At 46.6% G+C, this 22,210-nt stretch overlaps 1 protein-coding gene across 6 annotated transcripts; it reads left to right on the top strand.

The window, feature by feature from the left end:
* The first annotated feature begins 1,044 nt into the window (after positions 1-1,044).
* Positions 1,045-21,921, top strand: LOC149370649 (uncharacterized). 6 transcript variants are annotated; one of them, XM_089562555.1, is made up of 5 exons: positions 1,045-2,153; positions 10,120-10,297; positions 10,362-10,456; positions 11,403-11,605; positions 21,828-21,921. In XM_089562555.1, the coding sequence occupies exons 1-3, from the start codon at positions 1,179-1,181 to the stop codon at positions 10,406-10,408; spliced, it is 1,200 nt and encodes a 399-aa protein (XP_089418681.1). In that variant the 5' UTR covers positions 1,045-1,178; the 3' UTR covers positions 10,409-10,456; positions 11,403-11,605; positions 21,828-21,921. The 6 variants fall into 6 exon arrangements, with proteins under 6 accessions (XP_089418681.1, XP_089418665.1, XP_089418672.1 ...); XM_089562539.1 differs by having other exon boundaries at positions 1,046-2,186; XM_089562558.1 differs by lacking the exon at positions 1,045-2,153 and adding an exon at positions 6,939-7,759.
* The last annotated feature ends 289 nt before the right edge of the window (positions 21,922-22,210 follow it).

The following is a 22,210-nucleotide window of genomic DNA, read 5'->3' as shown; positions in this document are numbered from 1 at the left end:
TGCAATATTCTAAGCATTTTGGCTAACATTAATTTGGAGTTATGGCTAGTGACCACATTCATCCTGTCTGTCTGTCCAGGCTGCTACACTACAATGAATCGACATATCAGCTCCGTGACAAAAATGGTGAGAATATTAACAAGGTCACACCAATATGGTATTAAAGCCAGATATATATTCTTCATCAGTCTGATTACGGCCACTGCAGGGCTAAGGCTTCTCCCATGTCTAATTAGCCTTGTCCTGTGCCGGCTACGGCCACCGTATCTCCGCAAGCTTCTTAATCTCATCTGCCCACCTAGCTTCCTGCTGCCCCTTACTATGCTGGCTTTCTCTTGAAATCCACTCCATTACCCTATACCTTCATATATCTATAACAATTTGGAGGCTGTGGTTTCGGATCACACTGGCAGCATGGTTGTTTTTTCTTCTGCTTTATAATTGTTTTCAAGCGACAGATTAATTGCAGTATTATATATATATGCATCCTAGCGCAACGTAACATTCCTAGAAACAACTGCCTCATGTACTACAACCCAACTGTGCATTCTTTTTTAACTGTTTTAACGCTGAGGGTGTGGGAAGATGGCACCCAATGGGCACTGGAACACCCTTGGACGTCCTGTGGACGTTCAGACATCTGTGGGACATCCAAGGGAGTTTCAGTGCCCATTGGGCAGTGATTACTGACTACTATTCTTGAGATGTGGCAGACCTACTTTGCTTAGCCAAACCATGAGGAGAAGTTCAGCCAACATCAAAAATGCACTTCAATTGAATCACATGGCAGAAGAAATCGCCACTGTCAAATGTTCTTCAGCGAGGTTTTTTGCAAAATACAGGGATATCTGAGGTGCTGTCGTCTTGTGAGTAATCATATGTTTCCATTCACTTGGGTCAATTTTGCCTCTGAACGAGTCGCCCATTCAGAGGTTGCGTGAAAACACGTCACGCACGCGCCTTACCAGCGCCGTTCAAATCGCGCGCGCCGACTGTCAGGTGGTACGAAGGGGAGGCTCCGCCCTCTGTGGGTTCTCGGCGTGAAAACAAGATCATAACATGATCCATGTGCCTGGCTTAGAAGAGGCAGTTCTGTGGCATCATCGGCGTCTGTGGCCACTCTATGTGCCATGTCATCGGAGGCGAACAGCACGATTGCTCTTGTTTGTTCATAAATCATGGAGATCACACAGACAACGGAGTGCGCTGACGCACAAGCTTGGAGACATACCGAGAGTTCGGCCCCAGGAATCGAGGAAGGAACGCACATGTTTGGCATGTTCTGCGTCGACTCCTCGGCTGCTTGCGTTTTTTCACAAGCCATGGATTACACACAGACTACGGAGTGTGCAGATGCACGAACTTTGAGACGTACCAGCGATGCAGGCATGGAAGAAGGAACACAGGTATTCTGCGGCAAGTTTTGCGCTGATGCATCGGCTGGGCGCATTTGTTCAGAAGTCATGGGGGCCCCACAGACAGTGGAGTGTGTTGACAAACGAGCTTTGAGACGGGCAAGAGATCGCGAACGGAAGCGCCGAGCCCGCCAAGACCCAGCTCTTCGTGCAGCCGAGGCAGCAAGAAGGAAAGCGCGACGACAGGACCCCAGTTTACGTGCCGAGGAAATTGAGGTGAAGCGGCGCAGACGCGAAGATCCAGCAGTACGTGCCGCGGAAGCAGAGGCACAGCGACGGAGACGCGAAGACCCAGCTGTGCGTGCAGCGGAAGTCGAGGCACAGAGACGAAGGCGCGAAGACCCAGCAGTGCGTGCCGCAGAAGCAGAGGCGCAGCGACGTAGACGTGAAGACCAAGCAGTACGTGCCGCGGAGAACAAGGCACGACGACGCCGACGTGAAGACCCAGCTGTACGCGCTGCTGAAGCTCAAGCAAATAGAGAGAGATATGCCAAAGCAAAAGGAGCAACGAATGCTTGTGCTATGCTACTCGGGGATGGCCCATTTGGGTACAGCTGTTCGGTATGCGATCGCTTGTGGTTCAGTCTTACAGCATTACCGGCGGATTGCCATGCAGTGCTTCAAGAGGCCTTCCCCACTGCCGACCTTACCACCTTCCATCTGTGTGCCTCATGTCTGCACTTGGTCAGCAAGGGACAAGTACCCACCTTATCTACGTCCAACGGATGCAGGTACCCGGTAAAGCCGCCTGATCTCCCACCTTTTAATCATGTGAGTGAGAGGCTCATTTGATATCTTCAGACACTTCAGATAATTATGAATATAGGATCTTTTGCTAAACGTGACCTTCATGCATGCAACATGTAAGAAAGATTTCTTTACTATGGTTATACCCCTCTCACATGGCAACCTCTAACTCCCTGGGACAAAAGCAGTACGTGGCCATCAAGGAACTTGTAAGATATTTAGGCAATGCGACGGCACTTTTCACACTAACGGCATCATAAATGTGTTGGCCTGATCTCTTAGAGCTGCTTCAGAAGATGAAAGTGAAGCCTGATAAAATGGGAGTTTCAGTGGATCAAATGAACTGAATTAACCGAGCACATAATGGAAAAGAACAGTGTGAAGATGGGATGACGAAGAGAGACGACATATGTCTTGTGCCTCCTTTGCACTGTTCCTTTCTGTTATATCGAAACATCTAGCCCATAATAGTGCCCTTATATAAAGCACAATTTTGTCAATGAAGGCTCTAGTGTATGCAGTATACTTGGTTCGCAACATCTTGAGACAGGCACATCTCCCTGTTGAGGCCATACTGTGTTGTGGATTATTACTATGGCACATGACACACCTATATTGATGATTTTTTTTTTTGAAAATGACATCATCACCGTCTCTGAGATTGTTCTGAGCAAGCCTGATCAAAAGCCATGTTTTGAACGTGGAGGCTTCTCAACAAGCTTTGCTACCAGCGATGCTATACATAGCTTCTTTTCCCGGTTTAATCAGTCTCGTTTCTTTGGGCAATCTAGCATTCTTTGCTAGCTGAATAGTTCTTTTAAAAGACCACACTCAAGTTATGCTGGCCCTGGGCATTGTTGTGGCGCGCAGGAAAGCTCGAACCCGGGCTCCATTTGGTAGCGTGTTGAGTCGTCGGGCTGAGGAAAGTCTGAAGCTTCGAATTTGGGGAACGAAAAACAAGCAGGTTTTATGGCAAGAAACTAAGACACTTATTTACATAAATTTACAAAAGAAGAGCAAGGAATCAAAATTTTAGAGTTCATGACGTTGATCGACTGGATGAGCCTTTTTCCCAGGGCCCAGAGCGTCCGTGCTCACCTTGGGCGCAGGTTAAATAGCCCAAGGCTCTGCCACCTTTCACCAGGTGGCAATTCATCGTGACACACAAGATCGGCACCACACGTCACAGCCAACGAAGACACCTGTTGAGAGCCCACACGTGGGAACTGGCGAGGAGGAGCGAAAATCCGCATCCCTGTAGCACTGTGTTGGCAGCTCGCGTCCATCGAACACAGGTGTGGCATGTTGACGTCGCAGACGCAGCTGCGCTGGCTTCCTCTGATTCGTTCGGGGGTTTTTTTTAAGACGAGGGGCACCCGTTTTTCCCCGGTCGTCGGTCCTTCTAGAAGGTCGTTGGCACCGAGCCATGGGGTCATCTTGGGGGTCAAACGACCCGTCGAAATTGCCGCTACTGTTGAATCCACCACCGTTTCATCGCGGGTCTCAAGATGGGTCGTAACAGCATCAATACTGAAGATGCCAAACTTGTGGTGTGTCCAGCTGCTGAAACTGCCTAGAGAGGCTCAACAGAAGGTGTGGAACCACCGAGCTATCTCATTCCACTGTGTCCCCAAGGATGAGACCCTATGCGCTCATTAGCTAAACGCCGTCACTTTCCGTAAGGTATATGGAAGGTGTTCAGAATGCAAAGCTTTTGATGCTTCGCCCACTTTTCTTCCTCGGACTTCGAGGGCAACTTAGTGCTCAGCACTCAGCTGGGATTCTCTTGGAAGTGGTGAACTTTGCTCAAGGCTGTATTGCTGTCCATTGCTGATCGCCACAGGGATTGAGCGGGGGACAAATTGGTAAAGCCGTTTCTGCTGAGTTAACCATCTTGGCTAAAATTTTTTAGAACATAAGCTCTACTACACCAAGTCTCCCAAGGTCATCCAGCAGTGCAACTTTGACCTTGAGCCGGCTCAGTGGGAGTCTGGCAGATGGTAGTGACGTCACGCCACACCACGACTCCACAGCTGAACCATGGCGCTCGCTCCTCCGTCTCGCCATGGCTGCTGCGCCAACTGAACCGGTGAGGGACGTCATGCTGCAACACGTGACTTTCTCTAGAGAGGATAAACAGCTGCTTTGCGATGCTCGCTCCTCAGACTGCCATCGACAGTGTGGCAGCGGCTGGGCCATCTATGTCTTCGCTTCATTGCAAGCGTCAGGCCGAATCTGATCATCCAGTGGATGTAGCTCAGTGGCAAGCCAATCTCACTAAACAGAGCGAACGCAACCGTGCCATACAGGCTGCCAAGACCCCTGAACAATGAGAAACCAGACTGAACCGTAACCGAGATGCTTAGCAAGTGCGGAAGCGTGCCAAGCTTGCAGCGACAGCAGTGGCTGCGACCGGCAAGGGACGAGTGAGTGAATCTGTGATGGGAGTGAGCAACGAAAGCCTGACCAACCGTACTGTTCGCCTGGCTGCATGCATCAAGTAAAGCTAAACCAAGCATAACCGACCTTATGCTTGTCAAACTAGGTTCAAGCCATGCTTCAACCAGCCTAACTTTTTTGTATAGTTGTCTGTTCTGAAACTTTTTTGTATAGTTGTCTGTTCTGAAAACAACGCTCTTGCTTGGCAGCGAAATGGGATGACTCTTTGTGCAGAACAGAGGAAAAAAAATAGGTGCCTGTTAAAGGGATCGCTGAGGACAAATTGAGGTTTGTCTGTATCGATTGGGTACCACAGATAGATCACTGTCACGGGAAACTGAGCTATGATAAACTAGACAAGAAAAAAGAAATGAACTACTGATGTCACCATCACCGGCTGATTTCGCAAGTCGACACCAATTTTTGGGTGCAGATCCCAGAGACTGCATTACACTGACATTCACTTCAAACTGATGGCGACCTGTCCTTCCCAGCAAGGACTTCATGAGTTCAAATCAACTGGCCATAAGATTTTTAAATCCATATTCTTCAGCGATAAATGTGTCTCGCACTGCCAGAAAAATGTCAGATGCTACAACAAAGGGGACTATGACAATATTAATTCTAAACTGCACCTGTTTGTTTTCTCTGGAATTTCTGGAAGATTATTCATCGCATTCTGTTGATAATTGGACTCATTTCAGAAATACTGTCACTTACCTAGTCAATAATTTAAAAGCAGTGATTACAATAAAAGAGAGCAACTGTGCGTCATAGTTCTTTAAGCAACTCCGCAGGCTGATTAATAAAAAGAAATACAAGCAAGCCATTTCTGACAGCCTTCCGAGTGCGTGGATCAAATAGAAAGAGTGATAAGCACTATCAAATGTCCCTCAAGTTAACTAGATGCCAGTTTTTCAACAAGGACTTTTCATCTATGCTAGCAAATAATCCTCACCGATTCTGGCGAGTGATAAACCCAAATAGTAATCCCGACATAATTTTTACAGACGGCGATGGGGTTCCAGTTTTAAAAACTCAGTGTGCTCAGCTCTTTAATGATGCTTTATCTTTCATATTCACCATCTCCTCAGCTCCTTGCAAAAATAATCTTTCAAGCATATCACTGTTGGAAATAATTATTAGTCAAACTGGTATTTTATCCTTACTAAATAACCCTAATATTTCTACCAGTTTGGATGGGCATGGTTTCAATTACAAGATACCCAAAGCACATCACACTACATTAGTACAATCATAACCAACATGTTTTCTCAATCATTACCGACTGGTTGTACACCTCATGACTGGTGTGTTGCCAAAGTGACACCATCTTCAAATCTGGTCATCGATCTTCTCCGCTTAATTATCGGCCCATCTTGGTAACGAACACTTGTGCGAATTTTTTGAGCAAGTCATTTATAGTTATGTCTTTAACTACCTAGAAGCCTACAATGTTATTTTTAAATACCAGCGCGGTTTTTGCAAGGGCTTTTCTTGTGACACTCAACTCGCCAGATTCCTTCATGATTGATATTCATCCATCGATTTCGGCCATCAAACCAAATTTATCGATTTTTCCAACTCACTTGATCGTGTCCCTCATCACAGGCTTATACCCAGCTTATACAAATCAGCTTATACTCAGACTAACTCAGTTGAACATTCACCCAGCTGTTATTACTTGGATTAAGGACTTTCTCTCTGCTAGACTGCAGTATACCTCCATTATCTAAAGTCACTTCTGGGGTACTGCAGGGAAGCATTCTTGGCCCTCTCCTTTTTTATATATATTAATGATTTACACAACTCTGTCGTCTCAAGTTAGGCTATTTGCTGATGACTGCTTAATATACCGTAACATAAATTTTATCACTGACCAGCAATGTTTGCAATCCGACCTGAATGCAGTAAGTGCACGGTGCTCATCTTGGCTTATTTAATACTTCTAAAACAAAGCTGATGTCTTTCACTCGCCGTTCTCCTCACATGCACACAAGTTACGTCCTTAAACAGCGATTCTGTCGAGCTTGCACTACTTATAAATACCTCGAGATTCACCTGTGATCACACTTAGCATGGCATCATCACATTAATTTTACTTAGCATCTGCTAACTGCTCTCTTGGCCTTCTAAAGCATAACTTCAAGCATGCTGCACCACAATCTGAAGAAACTTGCTTACATCACATTCATTTGCCCAAAAATTGAATATGCATCAGCTATTTGCACCCTGACCAAGCCTTTCACGTAGCTAGTATTGAGTCCTTGCAAAACCATACTGCGTGTTTTATTTTTTCAAACTGCTCGCATACCTCCAGTGTTGCTGCCTTAAAAAATCGGGCTGGATTAGAAGTCCTATCTTACCGTCGGAAACTTTCACGGCTAGCGCTCTTTCATAAGCTGTACCATCGTTCATCGCTTCACTACGATTTTAAGGCAAAAAGCTTTACTCCTCCTATGCTTAACCTGAAGGTCAACTGGCTCTTAGATTTGACCTCAAACGGGAGGTGCGCTGCATGTGACTATGACGTCATGCCATGTGACTCGCCGACGCCACAGCTGATCGCTTGGCAGTCACGTCTGCAGCTGCGCTGGCTGCTCACGGCCGCTCCTCGCCAGTTGTGGCATGTGATATGTATCACGCGATACGTTCTTCCGCTTGGCAGTCACGTCCACCGCTGCGCCGACCGCCGCTCTGGGCGCTCGCTTATATAATTGCAGTGCTTGTTCACTGATCGCAGTGTAGGCATGGCTGATGAACCGGTTGCTAGGACGAGTCCTTCGACTGCGTATTGGAGGCGGCGGGCTGCTTCTGATGATCCTTATGACAGGGAGCGGCATGAAGCCGCGCTGGCTAGGGATAGGGCGCGGAAACGTGCTCGGATTGTGGCGGAAACTGATGAGGAACGTGAGGCTCGACTCGAGAAGAAGCGGCGGAGCGAACGTGCGAGACAGGAGCGGAAAAGGGCAGCTGCCGCTGTCGCTGCTTCGACATCGACCACTTGTTCGGCCGCCGGCGAAAGTGGCGAAGCTACACCGATTCAGGTTGACCAAGGGTCTAGCCGACGACTGACCGACCACGCCATCCGTTCAGCGCAGTGTGCTTCAGCCACGAATCGCCTGCACAAGGACTTTACGGGGAACCCGCTTGGGCATGTATGTAGTGTGTGCGATCGAGTTGGTTTCAGCGGGGTACGGTGAGTGCTTTCCCGGAGTGGGAGGATGCCTTGGCTACGTTAAGTGTGTGCAGAGGCTTACTCGCTAAGTGGGATTCCACTGCACAGTGCGCCTATGCCTCCCGGTTTGCCGGTGATTATCGATGTGGCCGAGCGGTTGCTCTCGCCGCGGCTCCCGTGCATTCAGAGCCGTAGGCTAATGAACTGGCGAAACGGACAGGTTGGAATCAAAGATCCGATCGTTAACGTTCCGGTTGACACTGACGGTATGTTAAGACAATTGCCCAGGGACATCCGATCAGGGAAATTCCTTGGGTTGAAGTGCCTCGTGACGCGCCGGCACTAACGTTCGTGGAATTTCGGCATGAACATAGACTCAGCCTAGGTCGAGGAGGTGTGCGCGTTGGCGGCCACGGTTGACAGTTAGGAGTACTACGTACGCATACAGTGATGCGGTGGAGGAGTGTCCGGAACTGGATTTAAACGGACCGGTTTGTGCTAGCGTAGCCTTGACGTTGGACCAATGGACTGTCGCTTACGGAGAGACCTATATGCCGCGTTAGCGATTGCGACCGGCGAAGGTAGGCGGCCGGTCAGCATTCTGTTTGTTCTTTTTTTCCACTCATCCTCATCCTCCCTTCCGAGTCTCGACCAGTCGTTCAAAGTTAAACGCATCGAATGCCGTTCATCAGCATTTGCAAAGTCTTTCATACCACGCACTAAAAGGAGTGAAATAACCGACCAGCACACATAGCCATCGAATCTAAATGCATCTAAATTGCATTACTTAACATGCAGTGGCGGTGGCATTAAAAAAATAAAATTTCCTGGTTTCTTTTACTGAGCATTATACTGTTATATTGCCGTGTACACAAAACCTCCACCCCCTATTTAATGCTCTCAATCAGGGTGTTTGGGATATTTTGATATAAATAAAATAAATAGATAGATAGCGAGAAAGAGCCAGAGAGTCAACTTTAACTGAGAACAATAATTGGATAGCCCCCCAGTAACAGAACTGAAATTTAATAAGTAGAAACTAAGCTGTGAGAGAAAGAAAACTGAGGAAGTGTTAATGCACTGAAAAAGTTTGAATGTGCAAATGGAAGCATGTGCATTACAAGGTAAAATATTTACGTACCTAGAGATGAACGATGGCAGTGTAGTTAGCAGTGTTGACCAGCTAAGGTAGCGCAGTAACTGTAAATGAAATTGTGCAATAGCTAAGGAACCAATGGCACTAATCGTAGTCCTACCGAGAAGTTGCAAAATCCTCACAAACAAGGCAAAAGCAACACAAGACAGTTGACTGGAGACTCACTGGAATATGGAGACAATCAATACTGGACTTTAATGAACATAATTTCTGGCAGAATCGGTGCAGCATTACACTTCATGCACTAAAGGCACAGAACAGGCTGGTTTTGAAAAAGGGTACTGGATGGCAGCTGCATTGATGTCATCAGTTCAGTTGTGTAGAGTAGAACAAATTCATCGAATATAAAAAAAAAAGTGTTCATTGAATGCAGATGTTAACAATCACGCGGAAATCGCATTACCAGATTGTGGACGAGGCAACCATAAACCTTTCAGAAAATAACTACAGGGAGAAGACAGTGACCATACTTTTCCGCCGAAAAATATTGCTGCGAGTCTTTGTGCTGTTTGTTTGTTCATTCTTCAGAGTTTTCAGCACGCTGCTTTATCGCTTTGTTTGTGATGCAAGACGTGACTAGATTTATCTCGATTGATTCCATCCAGGCGGAGCCTATTCTATGTTGTTCCAGATTGTTGTGGTAACTTTGTATGCCGTATTTCGGAACTTTGCTATCAGCTTTAAATTGAGCATGGCTGACTATGATATCTAAGGTATGGGTTTAATGCAACAAAAGAAGTTGGTGAGTGCAAATTCATTGTCCTGAAAAATTCAAATATATTTATACTGCTTCTAGAATCATCACATCAGCAACTGCAGTAGCATACCTCTCCCCCTGTCCTTTCTATACTATCCCGTCACCTCTTTCATTTCACTTCTACACACTGCCTGCTATCCTTTATTTCCGCTGCCCCAGCTCAGGTGCTTCCAGCAGCGATGGCAGGGGTAGCAAAAATCTTGTCATTCCATTTATCATGTGTTATTAAAACTACTTACTACTACTACTACATATTAGAGCAGAGTAAGAATAGGTGTGTGGGAAAACAAGGTCTCATGATTTCTTCTGCTGGCTCCTCTTATTATAGCCTGATCAATTCTTAAGTCCTTTGCCAATTCGCATCTGAATCACTTCAGATAGAGAAAATGCTGCATTGGTAGTTTAAGAGTCCTCATGTTCTTCGCAGGAGCCCAATATTCCTAACAGAAGACCGAAAGCTGCTGCTGCTGTGGACAGCATGGCTACCCTAAAGGAGAGGCCAAACTTGTACAAAAAGCACTCGGCAAAGAGCAAAGGCACCAGCACCTGTTCAGCAATGCGCGGCAGAAGCACACAGACAGAAGTCTGCACAAAGACAGACAGAGGTGAGCAAACAAAGGGATGCCTGCCTTTGTGAGAAGTTCAAACGAACATGTTCTGTACTTACAGTGACGCAAACAGCAAGGGTTATGCTCGTACAAGCAACGCAGACATAAGGTCCAGACTTGACGTCTTCCGGTGCACAACTTCGTTCATGTTCTATGGTAAGTACCTTGCATGCTGCCAGTTCAGGGTGTTCGTGCATGGTTGCGGCTATGTCCTCGCTCATATTGTTACGAAGACGAAGAAGAGGGCAGTGGTGCAGGACGGAGCGCTCGCGCTAGGCCCGCAGCCATTAAATCATACTATCATCTGTCATCATGTCGTTCTTTTCCTAGGCTTGCCACCTCGTAACATTTGGTGTGAGGTGCGGGTTCTTCATCGTCATCCTGGTCCCTGGAGCATCGCTGCCTTCTGCTCACCTTCGTCGTTGGCCGAAGGGACCTGGACTCTGCCGCCGACTCAATCCCAGCTCGACCTGACCAGAACCGACCAGCCGCTTTCCCCCGCCCCATTTCCGACCACAAGACACAACGACCAGGACATAACGCAGTATGACCCGGCGACGACCCGAACCAAGTTGGCACCCCCGCCCAAGCTGTCCGGCGAGTCCTTAAACCTTGACCTTTGGGTCTGGGTGACCGACCTTTGGCTCTGGGCGACCGACCGCTGGCCCTGAAACACCAGGACAACCGTTCATCAGATCATCTCGTTCATCTTAGTGGCAAGCCTTTCATCTTCTTCTATCCTTTCTGATCATGGTCATCGCCACCTCACCATTCAGAATTCAAGCAATCAACCGGGACGATCGCTCGGAGGACCTGGTTCATGTTATGAAGACGAAGAAGAGGGCACTGGCGCTGGACAGAGTGCTCGCGCTAGGCCCACAGCCATTAAATCATATTATCATCTGTCATCATGTCGTCCTTTTCCTAGGCTTGCCACCACAACAGTATTGTAGATACTGTTCAGTGCCATAAATTCAGAAGCCAGTTATCCAGTGCTGGCCTTAATACCATCATTAACTTGTGAGCTTAGATATGCATCATTCGGTTTTACATTTCTCTTACTTGAGTGGTGCTGTTACAAGGCATTATTTTCTCCTTTCAGCACTCAGCTATGCTGACGATGCATTGAATGTTCTTCAAGTCACTTGGTAGCTGATTCTCAAGTAAATAAGTGACATTCACGAGGGAGTTCCGTGTTGCTCATTGGATTCTGCTCTTTGTTGGTCAACTACTGTATTGTCTACATCTCAAAGAGATTCCATCACATGACCTCGTCTGGGATCAGCCACCGTATGTGAACAAAGGGTGTGTGCTGTGTGCAATTTCTCATTTGGTGCATGTACCAAAGCTTATCCATTCATGCCTCCTTTCTTGCCTTATCTGGTTTCAGTTAACCATTGACTCGCTAAAAGTAGTCATTGTTGCATACCATTTGCATTCTCCCACTGGCTGCTCGTCAGGTTAGGTTGTACCTATTTGACTGTTGAGGGTGATTGTGGGATCCTTAGCTGTTGTCCGCTTGTGAGTGATATGAACTCAGGTGGATTTAATGGTGCTTTGGTGCGGTGCTGCTTTAGCATCTCATAGGAACGCAGCTTGGGAGGTGGCAAAGAAATGGGATTGCAGGACCAGGGAACACTAAACTGATCCTCATCAGGGTGCATGGTGATTGGGCACTGGTGAAAAAAAAATGATGGGGTAACATTAGGGTGCCAAGAAAGCAGCATGGATGAGTGAAGAAACTTAATCACATCCTAGTTTAAATCAAAAGATGCAAGTTGCGTTGAGCAAGGCACATAATATGGAGGATAGAAATCTTATTGACCATTAGGGTAACAAAGTAGATTCCAAAAAAAGAAAACTTAGCCATGGGTGGCAGATTGTCAGTTGCGGAGGTGAGGTTTCTAAATTTTCAGACATAGGCTGCCCCTGATTGGCACAGGACTGGGATAATTAAAACCACTAGGAAGGCATTTGTTCTGCAGCTGCGGTCATAGCTTGGCTGATGAGAGTAATTTTACCTGGAGCTTCAAAAACATCCCTTGAAAGTGACTAACACAATTACTGTGTCAACGTGTCAGCAAAACTGTACAGCTATGCAGAGTACGTCATCATCATCAGCCTGGCTACACCTGCTGCAGCTTAGAGGCCTCTCAAATTGCTCTTCAGTTATCCGTCCTGCAGCCTTCCTGTCCCAATGTATTTCTCAATACTGTTTCGCCACTCAGATGTGCCATCCCCAGCCACCCTATCCCGAATAAATTTCTTAATTATTGTTTCACCCCTCAAATGTACCATCCCTAGCTACATTTTCTTTTCCTTGCAATGCACTCTGTTGCTTAAGAGGCCACTGGTTATCGGTTCACCACATTGCATGATATCCCGAGTTTGGGTACCATTAGCGCAGGTTTGTTTTCTAACCCATGATAATCTTTTTCTGTCTCTTAACATTACCCTTGTATCTTTGTCTTTTTTCACAAAAGTGGCAGAACTTCCGCATTTTCTGATATTTCTGTTCAGTTAAACTTGCATAAACATCTAGTGTTTTTTCACATATTAGGTAGTCCATGTTGCTCTGTGATAGCGTATTAGTGTGCGCACGTTATATTCGTTCCACATGTTCCCTGTTAAGCCACTCACAGAGTGTAGTACCCTCTACCCTGTGGATGAGCACATTTGGAAAGCAGCTGATTCTACTTATCCCTTTCATTTCTGCCCTTCGATGTTGCCACCAGCAGCGTGGGATAAAGGGCACATATGCGTTGTTTTCATTCTGAGAGGCAAAACCTCTTGGTTGTTTGGTCGTATAATTTTTGCCTGTTTTCGTTACAAGAGCCAAGGCCCTTGAGTTGTTTGGTGGTCTGTGATTTTTGCCTGTTTGTTGCAAGAGCCAAAGCCTCTGAGATGTTCGGTTGTCTGCAATTTTTGCCAGTGCCTGCATGACAGCCAAGCAGTGCCGAAGTGTGGAAGGAACGTGCCTGTTGCTTGTGTGTGAGGCGCCTGTGTTTTTGTGCGTGTGTGCATGTGAACTGCCTGAGCTGCCACTCTGTACACAGAGACAGTGTTTGCGAGCGCCTGCTCCATTCGTACCAAAACCCTCTGAAAAAAGTCGCAAACAGAACCAGCTTTGGTCTGCTCCTTGGGTGTGGTAAAACTTTCGACGAGCACTCCGAAGAGATCAATCTGCTGATGACCCCGCATTTCCCACGCTGAACCCACCTTCAGTTCTCAAGGGCGGCTGTCCTTATGGTACAGCTCTTAATTATGGTGAATGGACTGTCTGTGCACTCACTCCGCTTCCACTTTGATATTGATCTGTCTTTTGTGATTGTAATTGCTCGTGTGTAATCTGCATGTACTCTGATAGAGTGTAAATCTGACTCTGGCAATTGTGGTCACTAGTCTATAATTTGCGTTACGTGTGAATGCACTCAATCAAATGTAAATATGTGTACATAGTACTCTGTTAGTTAAGTTTCCCTTCTTATTCTTGAATGATTGCAGCAGCTTGCGCTTGATCTTCCTTGCATATATTCCTCAGAATATATTAGTTGCTGTTGTTGACTGACCTCATGGCTCTGTCTCATTCACAACGATGAACATAAACTGGCTAATGCTAAGCGTCAAACTCTGCCCCCTTTTACCTAGGTTTGGGAACGTGCCTTGCATTTCTATTGAATCTGAACTATTTCATTGTCCGTCATCTAGCTTCCAACTTTTTGATAACTACTCCAGTCTCGGCACCACTAATTAGTACTAGCAGCTATGACATACTGTATTTTCATGCATATAACCCTCACAGTTACCTGAAGGAAATATGACTGGGGCACTTTTATAATTGTACAGACAGGCGTCATTTTGTTATCGAAAGTTGTTTACTTTGAGAAGCTAGGTGCAGCATTAGATTCGGAGCATTCATTTATCATTATTCCCGCCATCTTTTGAGGCTTTGTCACCGCTGTCAAACATGTAATCTTCCTATCCATACAGTCTTTTGCTGAGTGCGTACTTCCCTGAAGCTTTTGCGGACCATATCGGTTGGTACTGCTGTTCCACGCATAGATGATCCATTGGCAAAATGGCGCGATGTCTAGCCTTTGGATGTATCCCATCAGTGTGAAAACATAAAGTCCGTTTGCTATATATTTTGCACTCACCCCTTTGTTGGTCACTGGTGGGCCTGATGTGCTTAAATGATGATTAGGATCGTAGGCGCTGTGTGCGACACTGCGCAATATTATGATTCTGACTCTCCCCATCCCCTTGAGGTCCACGTAAAGCCTGCACCCCCATCTTTTCACCGCGTCTTTTCACTTCTTGGTGCGGTTTATAAGCGAGAAAATGTGGTACTCTCCTCTTGAGGGATATCAGAAAGGTGTTGCCCATAGCTTAAAAATGCCTGCCCAACATACCTCGGCACCATGAGCGGAGGCTCACTCACACTCACACTCATGACCACTCGCACTCACTACTACTCACACACACTCACACTCATGTCCATTCACACTCACAACCACTCACTCACACTCGCACTCATGACCACTCACACTCACAACCACTCACACAAACTCGCACTCATCATCACTCACACTCACAACCCCTCACTCACACTCACACTCATGACCACTCGCACTCACAACCACTCACACGCACTCACACTCATGTCCACTCACACTCACAGCCACTCACTCACACTCGCACTCATGACAACTCACACTCACAACCACTCACTCGCACTCATTTCCACTCACACTCATACTCATGTCCGCTCACTCGCATTTACGTTCAGTGTACTGTTTCCTTGTTTGCTGACAACGGAGGGGATGAGAGATTTACTGTCGCGGCGACTGCCCTCGTAGCTCCCCTAACATTATCCTCAGTCGCAAAGATGTGGTGGTGAGCTGCCCAGGCTTTGTTAGGCTATTTGGCCAATTTGCACAGTTTCGATGCTCGAAGAAAGTAGTCACTCATCACGCATATTCCATGCACCGAATGCTACGCACCTGTGCTCCTGCGCTTGCTGCTGAGACGATGATTGTCTGTATAGCGTCAGCTGCTGAGATGCTTAGACAAGTTTTTGAACAGTGTCCATAGGCGTGCGAAGGGTTCTCCATGAGAATGAGCCAAGTTTTAGCGCAGTGCCCCCCCCCCCCCCTCCTCCCCGCCCCCCACCCAACCACCTCTCACCTAGGCCCCTGCCGCCAAAACGGAGAGCAAATATGAGGAATGATTATAAAACATTTATTTCCATGTGATGGAATTGCTAAATATACAGGATATTATAGAGGTGTAGTTTTTTATTTTAATATGTAACATCGGCAGAGGAATATAGGGTATAGAGAGTATAGGCGGCTGGTTTTTTTGACGCCCAAAATGTGAACAAGTGAGGGGAAAGATTCACAGTATTGCCAGCGTCTCCACAAGAGGTCTTGTCTCCACCCAGACGAAGACAGTCCTCTTGTTGAAACGTTCGCAAACACCCTGAGGCTTTCCCTCCCTTGTTCACCACATGAGTACCGGCAGAGGAAGGCAGTCATTGCGTCGCTGAAGCATTGATGTAGCATCGCGCTTCCGGAGTAATTTCCGTTCTCTCTAGACCACAGAAACTATGACAGATTTGTTTTTTGGTTACTGTCACAGCAAAAAAGAAACTGAAAAGATTGCCTCCAAAATTACCTGGCAAGTAAACAGTTCTTAGAACGCAACATTAGAGGTCTTTGGCCGTTAAAAAACCTGCTTGGCGGTAGCACTGCACTGTAAACAATGACCGAATAGGTCCGACAGATTAAATGTATGGGGCAGACTTGGCGATTAGGGGGGAAGGGGAGGGGGGGCGCACCTCCTTCCCTTGTGCGTGTGCCTATGACGGTGTGCAAGTAATAATAATGAGTTTGCCTTGACAATATTCTTGGATGGTGTCTAATTACCAAGATTTGGTCTTCCTTGACAATGACGTGTCCGTGACTCTGCATCAACTGATTGGAGTCAAGTGACGATTATGAATACTTTTCGCAGCATGGAAAATGGAGCGTGTTTTTCAAAAGATCGAGTGATTTCCCGACGCAAAGGAAAATGGCTGGAATGGGTCGCAAGTAGAGGATTTCCCCGCGTAATAACGATGCTAGGGGAGGTTGCCATTATCAATCCATTTACAAAACCTACTAAGCTTACTATGTGGGGCCGATCTGTGTACTGTACATGTCTGCAGGCAGTACGTTTCCTGTATTGCCGATAATCCCTGTCTGAAGGAAGTTTTACAAACCAACGCGGTGTTTTTGAGGCCAGTGCATGCGGAGACCACATGCGCATCCGCGTGGTAATAGGGGGTGCTTACTTTGCACCCGATTATTCTCCAACGTCGCTCTCGGAAGAATGCATATGCAGCTAACTTGTTAGCCAATTTGAGCCAATCTGAAATGATATGGCTTTAATGGGAAAAAGCGCTATCCAGAAGTTCTTGGTGGAAATCATAGTATCTGCTTCAAATGATGCCTCATGCTGTCCAGATATCAGTTAGGGTAAGATTGCTGAAATAGGTGCGTGCCAACAGAAGTTAATCCCCTTGCTGTACACGAAAAATGAACAAAATCGCATTTCACGAACTCATTTCGGTTTCACTCGCCAAATGCCGAAGATTAGGCGGCACAAATGAGAACCAAGCCTCGCATACATGCAGCGGAAGCATGTATGCATTTGTTGACTTGTTAGGAGAAGGTAAGTGAAGCCAACCAAGTAAAATACAGAAAAAAAAAGAAAAAACACGACGTTTCGGGACCGCCTCGGCCCCTTCTTCACGGTGTGACTACGGGCGAGCGCAGACCTCCGGGTCAATGGCCGCAGCCCATGGACGTAGGATGAGGGGAGAGTCCCCAGGGAACGATTAACATTCTCTCGTGTTTGCTGAATGTGCCACGACTCGAGTAGAAGCCTCCTGTGTGGATTAGCTTCCGTTTCCAATACAATGGTGCTGTCGAAGTCAATTGGATGGTCACACCCTTCGCAGTGTTCGGCCACGGCGCTGCGTTGATGATTCATGTGACGGACGTCCGCTTTGTGTTGGCTCATCCTTTCCGCGAAGTTCTTCGTTTCCCCTATGTACGACGCCGGGCAGACGGAACACGGAATTTTGTACACGACGCCCTGGGCCTTTTCTCTGGGCTGCCGGTTTTTTGGGCGGGGGAGAAGGCGACCGATAGAGCTGGTCGGTTTGTGCGTTGCCAGCACCCCTTCTGCCAGCACCCCAACCAGACAGACTTCTGTCGAATGTTTTCTTTTGAGTTGTTGACTTGCCAGGGCAGCCCCCACCTGCTCATATTGCCAACGGCGTAGTTCTGCTTACATGACGCTGACGGGAGCCTATTCATGACCAAAGAAAAAACTTTTTTTTTTCTGGACTCCGGGGAGAGCGTGGGGGAGCTTATTATTCAACTCTTTCCTGTGCTGCGAGCACAGTTAAGAGTCGAATATGTCGGCACCCTTCGAACTGTTTGTGAAAAGCTCCTGGTCCCCCTTCCGCCCGCCGCCCTCAGTGTTCTCTTCTGGTCACATTTTTGGCTGTGGCATCGTATGTTTTTTTCTTCAGTGCCTTAGCAGCACTCTCTTGCACGATACTTTTAATCGAAACGAAAACTGTCGCCGTAGCTTGATTCTTATTAACTTTCAGTCGCGTGTACTGCTTTTCTTCTGTAGTTTTTTTTTCTCAAGTGAAACGGTGACAATACTCAGACACATTCTATTTTATATACCTTTCCCGAGTACATAAAAATTAATTTCAAACTGTACGTCCAACCAATCAAAAAGGTCCGGCAATTTGGTTGCCACTTAATATCCACAGCCGAAAATCGCCGCAACGTTTCATCACAGTTGAGTTTCCCTCTCAATCTTGTAGAGGTAAATTATGTTGATGATGATTATTGAAGGGTGCTTGACGTCTTGGAGATTCGATATTGCTCGATCATGTTGCCAGAGGACACTTCTGGAGAGGTTAACTTTTTATTACCCATTAATAAAACAAAGAAAGATACAAGCAAGGAGAAAACTTGTTTACATTTGACTGACCAGTAGCTTTACGTGACGAAACCAGCCCTCGCTCCCGCCCAAACACTTGATTTTAAACCCTATGACCCTGCCGCCGGTGGAGACAGTAACCAATCAGGTAACTCCACAAACATCAACCCAATAAATCATTGGGGAAAGGAAAACGTCGCCAATCAACAACTGTAAAAGGACAACACAGCCAATCAGTGTTTTTGGAGAGAAGATAACTCACCTCCACAAACACTGCACAAATATGTACATTTTCCACCATCAAGATCTCGGAGGTTTCTCCCTTCGTCCCGCGAGCTTCGCAAACATTCTCGATTTCCCACGGTGCAGGTTGTTTCAACCTCTGGTAAACTGAGGTTCGGGGAAAGTCACCTCAAGGCCCATCTGCTCAGTACCGTCACTTACAAACTGTCTTCAAGCCTGTAGCTAGCGTGGCAATGTCCTGTTGACCGCGCCTCAAGTTGTCAACGCGTGCTGCCATAGACATGGGACAAAAGCTACACGACGAGGATCCGCCTTTGCGCAAGAACGTGCACAGTGGGATGCGACCTGACGTATATGTTCCCGGAGGGTGTTTGACCTTTCCCTTATTCTCGGAATCCGTCGCTATCCCGCTCCCCTTATACCGCTGGGCAGCCAGTGTGACTCATCCCCCTCCCTGCAGTTGTGCGGAGGGCAGAAAAAAAAAACTCAATGGACAATCCTTTATCGCGAACCCGGACGCGACAAACAATGCACAGGACCGCGAACTTCACTACCACCATCAGCACGAAACAATAATTTCTGGCGCAAATTAAAACATAAAATATTGCCGTTTTCGATATCTCCTTGGGCGTCAAAGACATTACCATGCCTGATGCTATGCATACAAAAAAAAATAAATGATAAAAGCCACATGCTTGATTTCCGACGCTGGGCTCTTTAAAGTACATGATAGAAACAAGAATCCTCTGGCGTTACCGAAAAGCGCACTTGGTTTTCGCGTCGTTTCCGGGCTTGAGCCGGGTTTGTGCAGCTCAAGACCTGGGATAAAGGAGGTCGGGTTACCGCATGGGTCAGAGCCTATGAACAAATTACGGCCAGAGGAGCGCTCTGCAATGCGCATACCTGGGCAAAGAAAAAAACCCAAGTCCACTGCAGCACCGAGGTCCCAACTTACGGTAGTTATTGCCGAGCAGCGGACAGTCGTTGTTTCAGCAGTAAGCATTGTAACTCATATGTATACGAGATCGAGCCATGCGGGGAGCATGGCAAGAGACATATATCTATATTTTCAGGACTGGCAATGCGAAATTCGATAAAGGGTCTCAAAAAACTTGTAGCGGCTCACTGCATCCGCGAAGGGCCTGCGCCCGTGCCAACGGTGAACTACAAAAGCAACGAAAGATTGCCGTTCCCGTGCCAGCGGAATCCTTTCCTTCGGTTGTCCAAAGACACCGGCATGATGCCTTATGCTGCCTCGAGCGCCTTCAGTAGTGAATATTTGCTTCCCACAGCTGTCAACAACATGAAAATAGCTAAGCGGGTATCAGCGTCACGAAACATGGGCGACCGACTTCGCTGTCGCTTCCACCCACCATTCACATCCACTCATTGCCACTCACATCCACTCATTGCCACTCACAACCACTCATTGTCACTCATATCCACTCGCAACCACCCATTGCCACTCACGCCCACTCACATCCACTCATCAATCATACCCACTCACCTCTACTCACTCTCACATCCACTCAATCGCATTCGCACTCATGTCCACTCATCCTCACGTCCACTCACACTCACACTTATGACCACCCCCACTCACATCCACTCACTCGCACTCACACCCACGTCCACTCGCACTCACGACCACTCACTCGCACTCACACTCAGACCACCCACACTAACATCCGCTCACTCACACTCACACTCATGATTACCGACACTCATATCCACTCACTCGCACTCACACTCACGTCCACTCGCACTCATGACCACTCACTCACACTCACACTCACAGACGTGAGTGTGAGTGTGAGTGAGGCGATATGAGTGCACTCATGAGTGAGTGTGCCGACCTATGCTGCCCAATGCACCCCAGCTCATTCTTATTCTCGTTATTTCTTTCTCACGGTCCTGACCTATGCTTACTACTTTGCCTAGATATATTCATTTGCAAGTTTCAGTACTTCATTTGTCTACCATTAAATGTCATCTTGCCAGATTGTTGATGGTTACTTTAGTTTCCTTAGCATTGTACATTGTGTTTGTGAGAGCTTAGTTGTGTGCTAGAAATTCATTGTAAGTAGAGGTTGGACTTTTTGGTTTTTATTTTTCTAAAATTCGGCAGACATTTTTCAGTGTTTATTTCAGAGTTCAAGTGTAGTTTTTTTTTTGACGACTGATTCATTTTCAAGGAATGAATTACTGACTCTTTTTAGTGATTTAAGATGGTAATTCTTTGTGATAAAAAGTCACTTAGAGTCGGTCGCAGCATTTGTGTCAGCATGGACAGTTCGTTTTCCAGTAATTAACAAAATTTACCAGGAATTCACACTTGGAGGTGTGCTTATGGAAAGATTTGCTTTCATCATTGAAAAAGTAATGCCAGTTTAATGAGACACCCGGCAGATAAAAACGCAAGAGGAAGCTTACTTCTAAGAACTAGGCTGACAGGCTTTCTTTCATTTGTCATGCTGGGTTAAGTGAGAGGGCAGGACATAACATGGTCTGCGTGTTGATGACAGTGATGGAACTGGGGCTCAATCGCCGCGGCAGCATGAACACGATACTTTCCATGATGATGATGCATGGTTTCGTATCAGTATCCTAAATCCTAAGCTTACTTACCCGAGTAACTGCTCGAGTGACGATAGTTAACAAGAGGTGCTTATAGCTGTTGAGGAGAAGGGGCTTCCCGGTCTGCAGAGACGTGTAAGCAAGTGGAAAAATGCCTTGAATCTCGCAACTGCACGGCATATACGACAATACCACCATGTCGTTGTGGCCGTCGCTTCCTTGCATAGTTAATTTTAAATTCATGCATTTTGAGAAAGGTGGGTGGTGCAGATGTGTTGCATGGTGCAACATACTGTGGGCCGGTTGTATGTTGCGTAAGGCCCTGGAGACTTTTTCCATTGACATTTGGTGCAGGAATTTTTAGATTTGTAAATTATCAGCTCGCTCTTGAAAACTTGTGCACAGCATGAACGCTCATTAGTCTTTACTCCATATAATGCATGCATTTTATGGGCTCCTTCAAAATCTTTGCAGGGATCCTTTAAGTACAATGGACTTCATGTACAAGCTGTAACTGTGATAGGACCCCTGTCTACGAGCAGTTAACTCAATTCTTGTTGTGTTTGTATGGTTGTGTGAACGCAATCCTTACGTAGTTGTAAATAGTAATTATATCCTCTGTCCTCTCTTGCTATCCCTCATGTCTTTATTTTGACCTACCTTTCATCCTCGCTATCCCTATTCTTTTCGCCGGTTGCAGATCGGGTGTCCAAGAAACAAATGGCAGTCTCCGTGGCCAGCAAGAATCCTTCCTATTTGTTCTATTTTTAATAAACTGTTATCACCACTGCTCAGTACATCAGTCACTGCGTGCAAGGCAACAGTTATGAGCAGAATGATGAAGTGTCACGTGCAGAGTTGCTCAATTCATACATTTTGAGAAAGGCGAGTGGTGCAGCTGATGCAACATACAATGGGCCAGCAGACTTTTTCCATTGACATTTGGTTTTTTCCTCATAACGGAGACTGCGTAGCAATGAGCACACCTGTACTATGTGTGCTGCGAACACAGATTTCCTCACAAAGATATATTCCTCAAGCAAAGGCTACTTTTTTGGTGTGGCACCTAGCTGGCATTGTGTC

The sequence above is a fragment of the Amblyomma mixtum genome, chromosome 1, assembly GCF_055824585.1.
Source record: "Amblyomma mixtum isolate Tamu chromosome 1, ASM5582458v1, whole genome shotgun sequence".
In the NCBI taxonomy this organism is placed as follows: Eukaryota; Metazoa; Arthropoda; class Arachnida; order Ixodida; family Ixodidae; genus Amblyomma; species Amblyomma mixtum.
The sequence above is the reverse complement of the archived record's forward strand: the minus strand, read 5'-3'. Positions and strand labels throughout refer to the sequence as shown.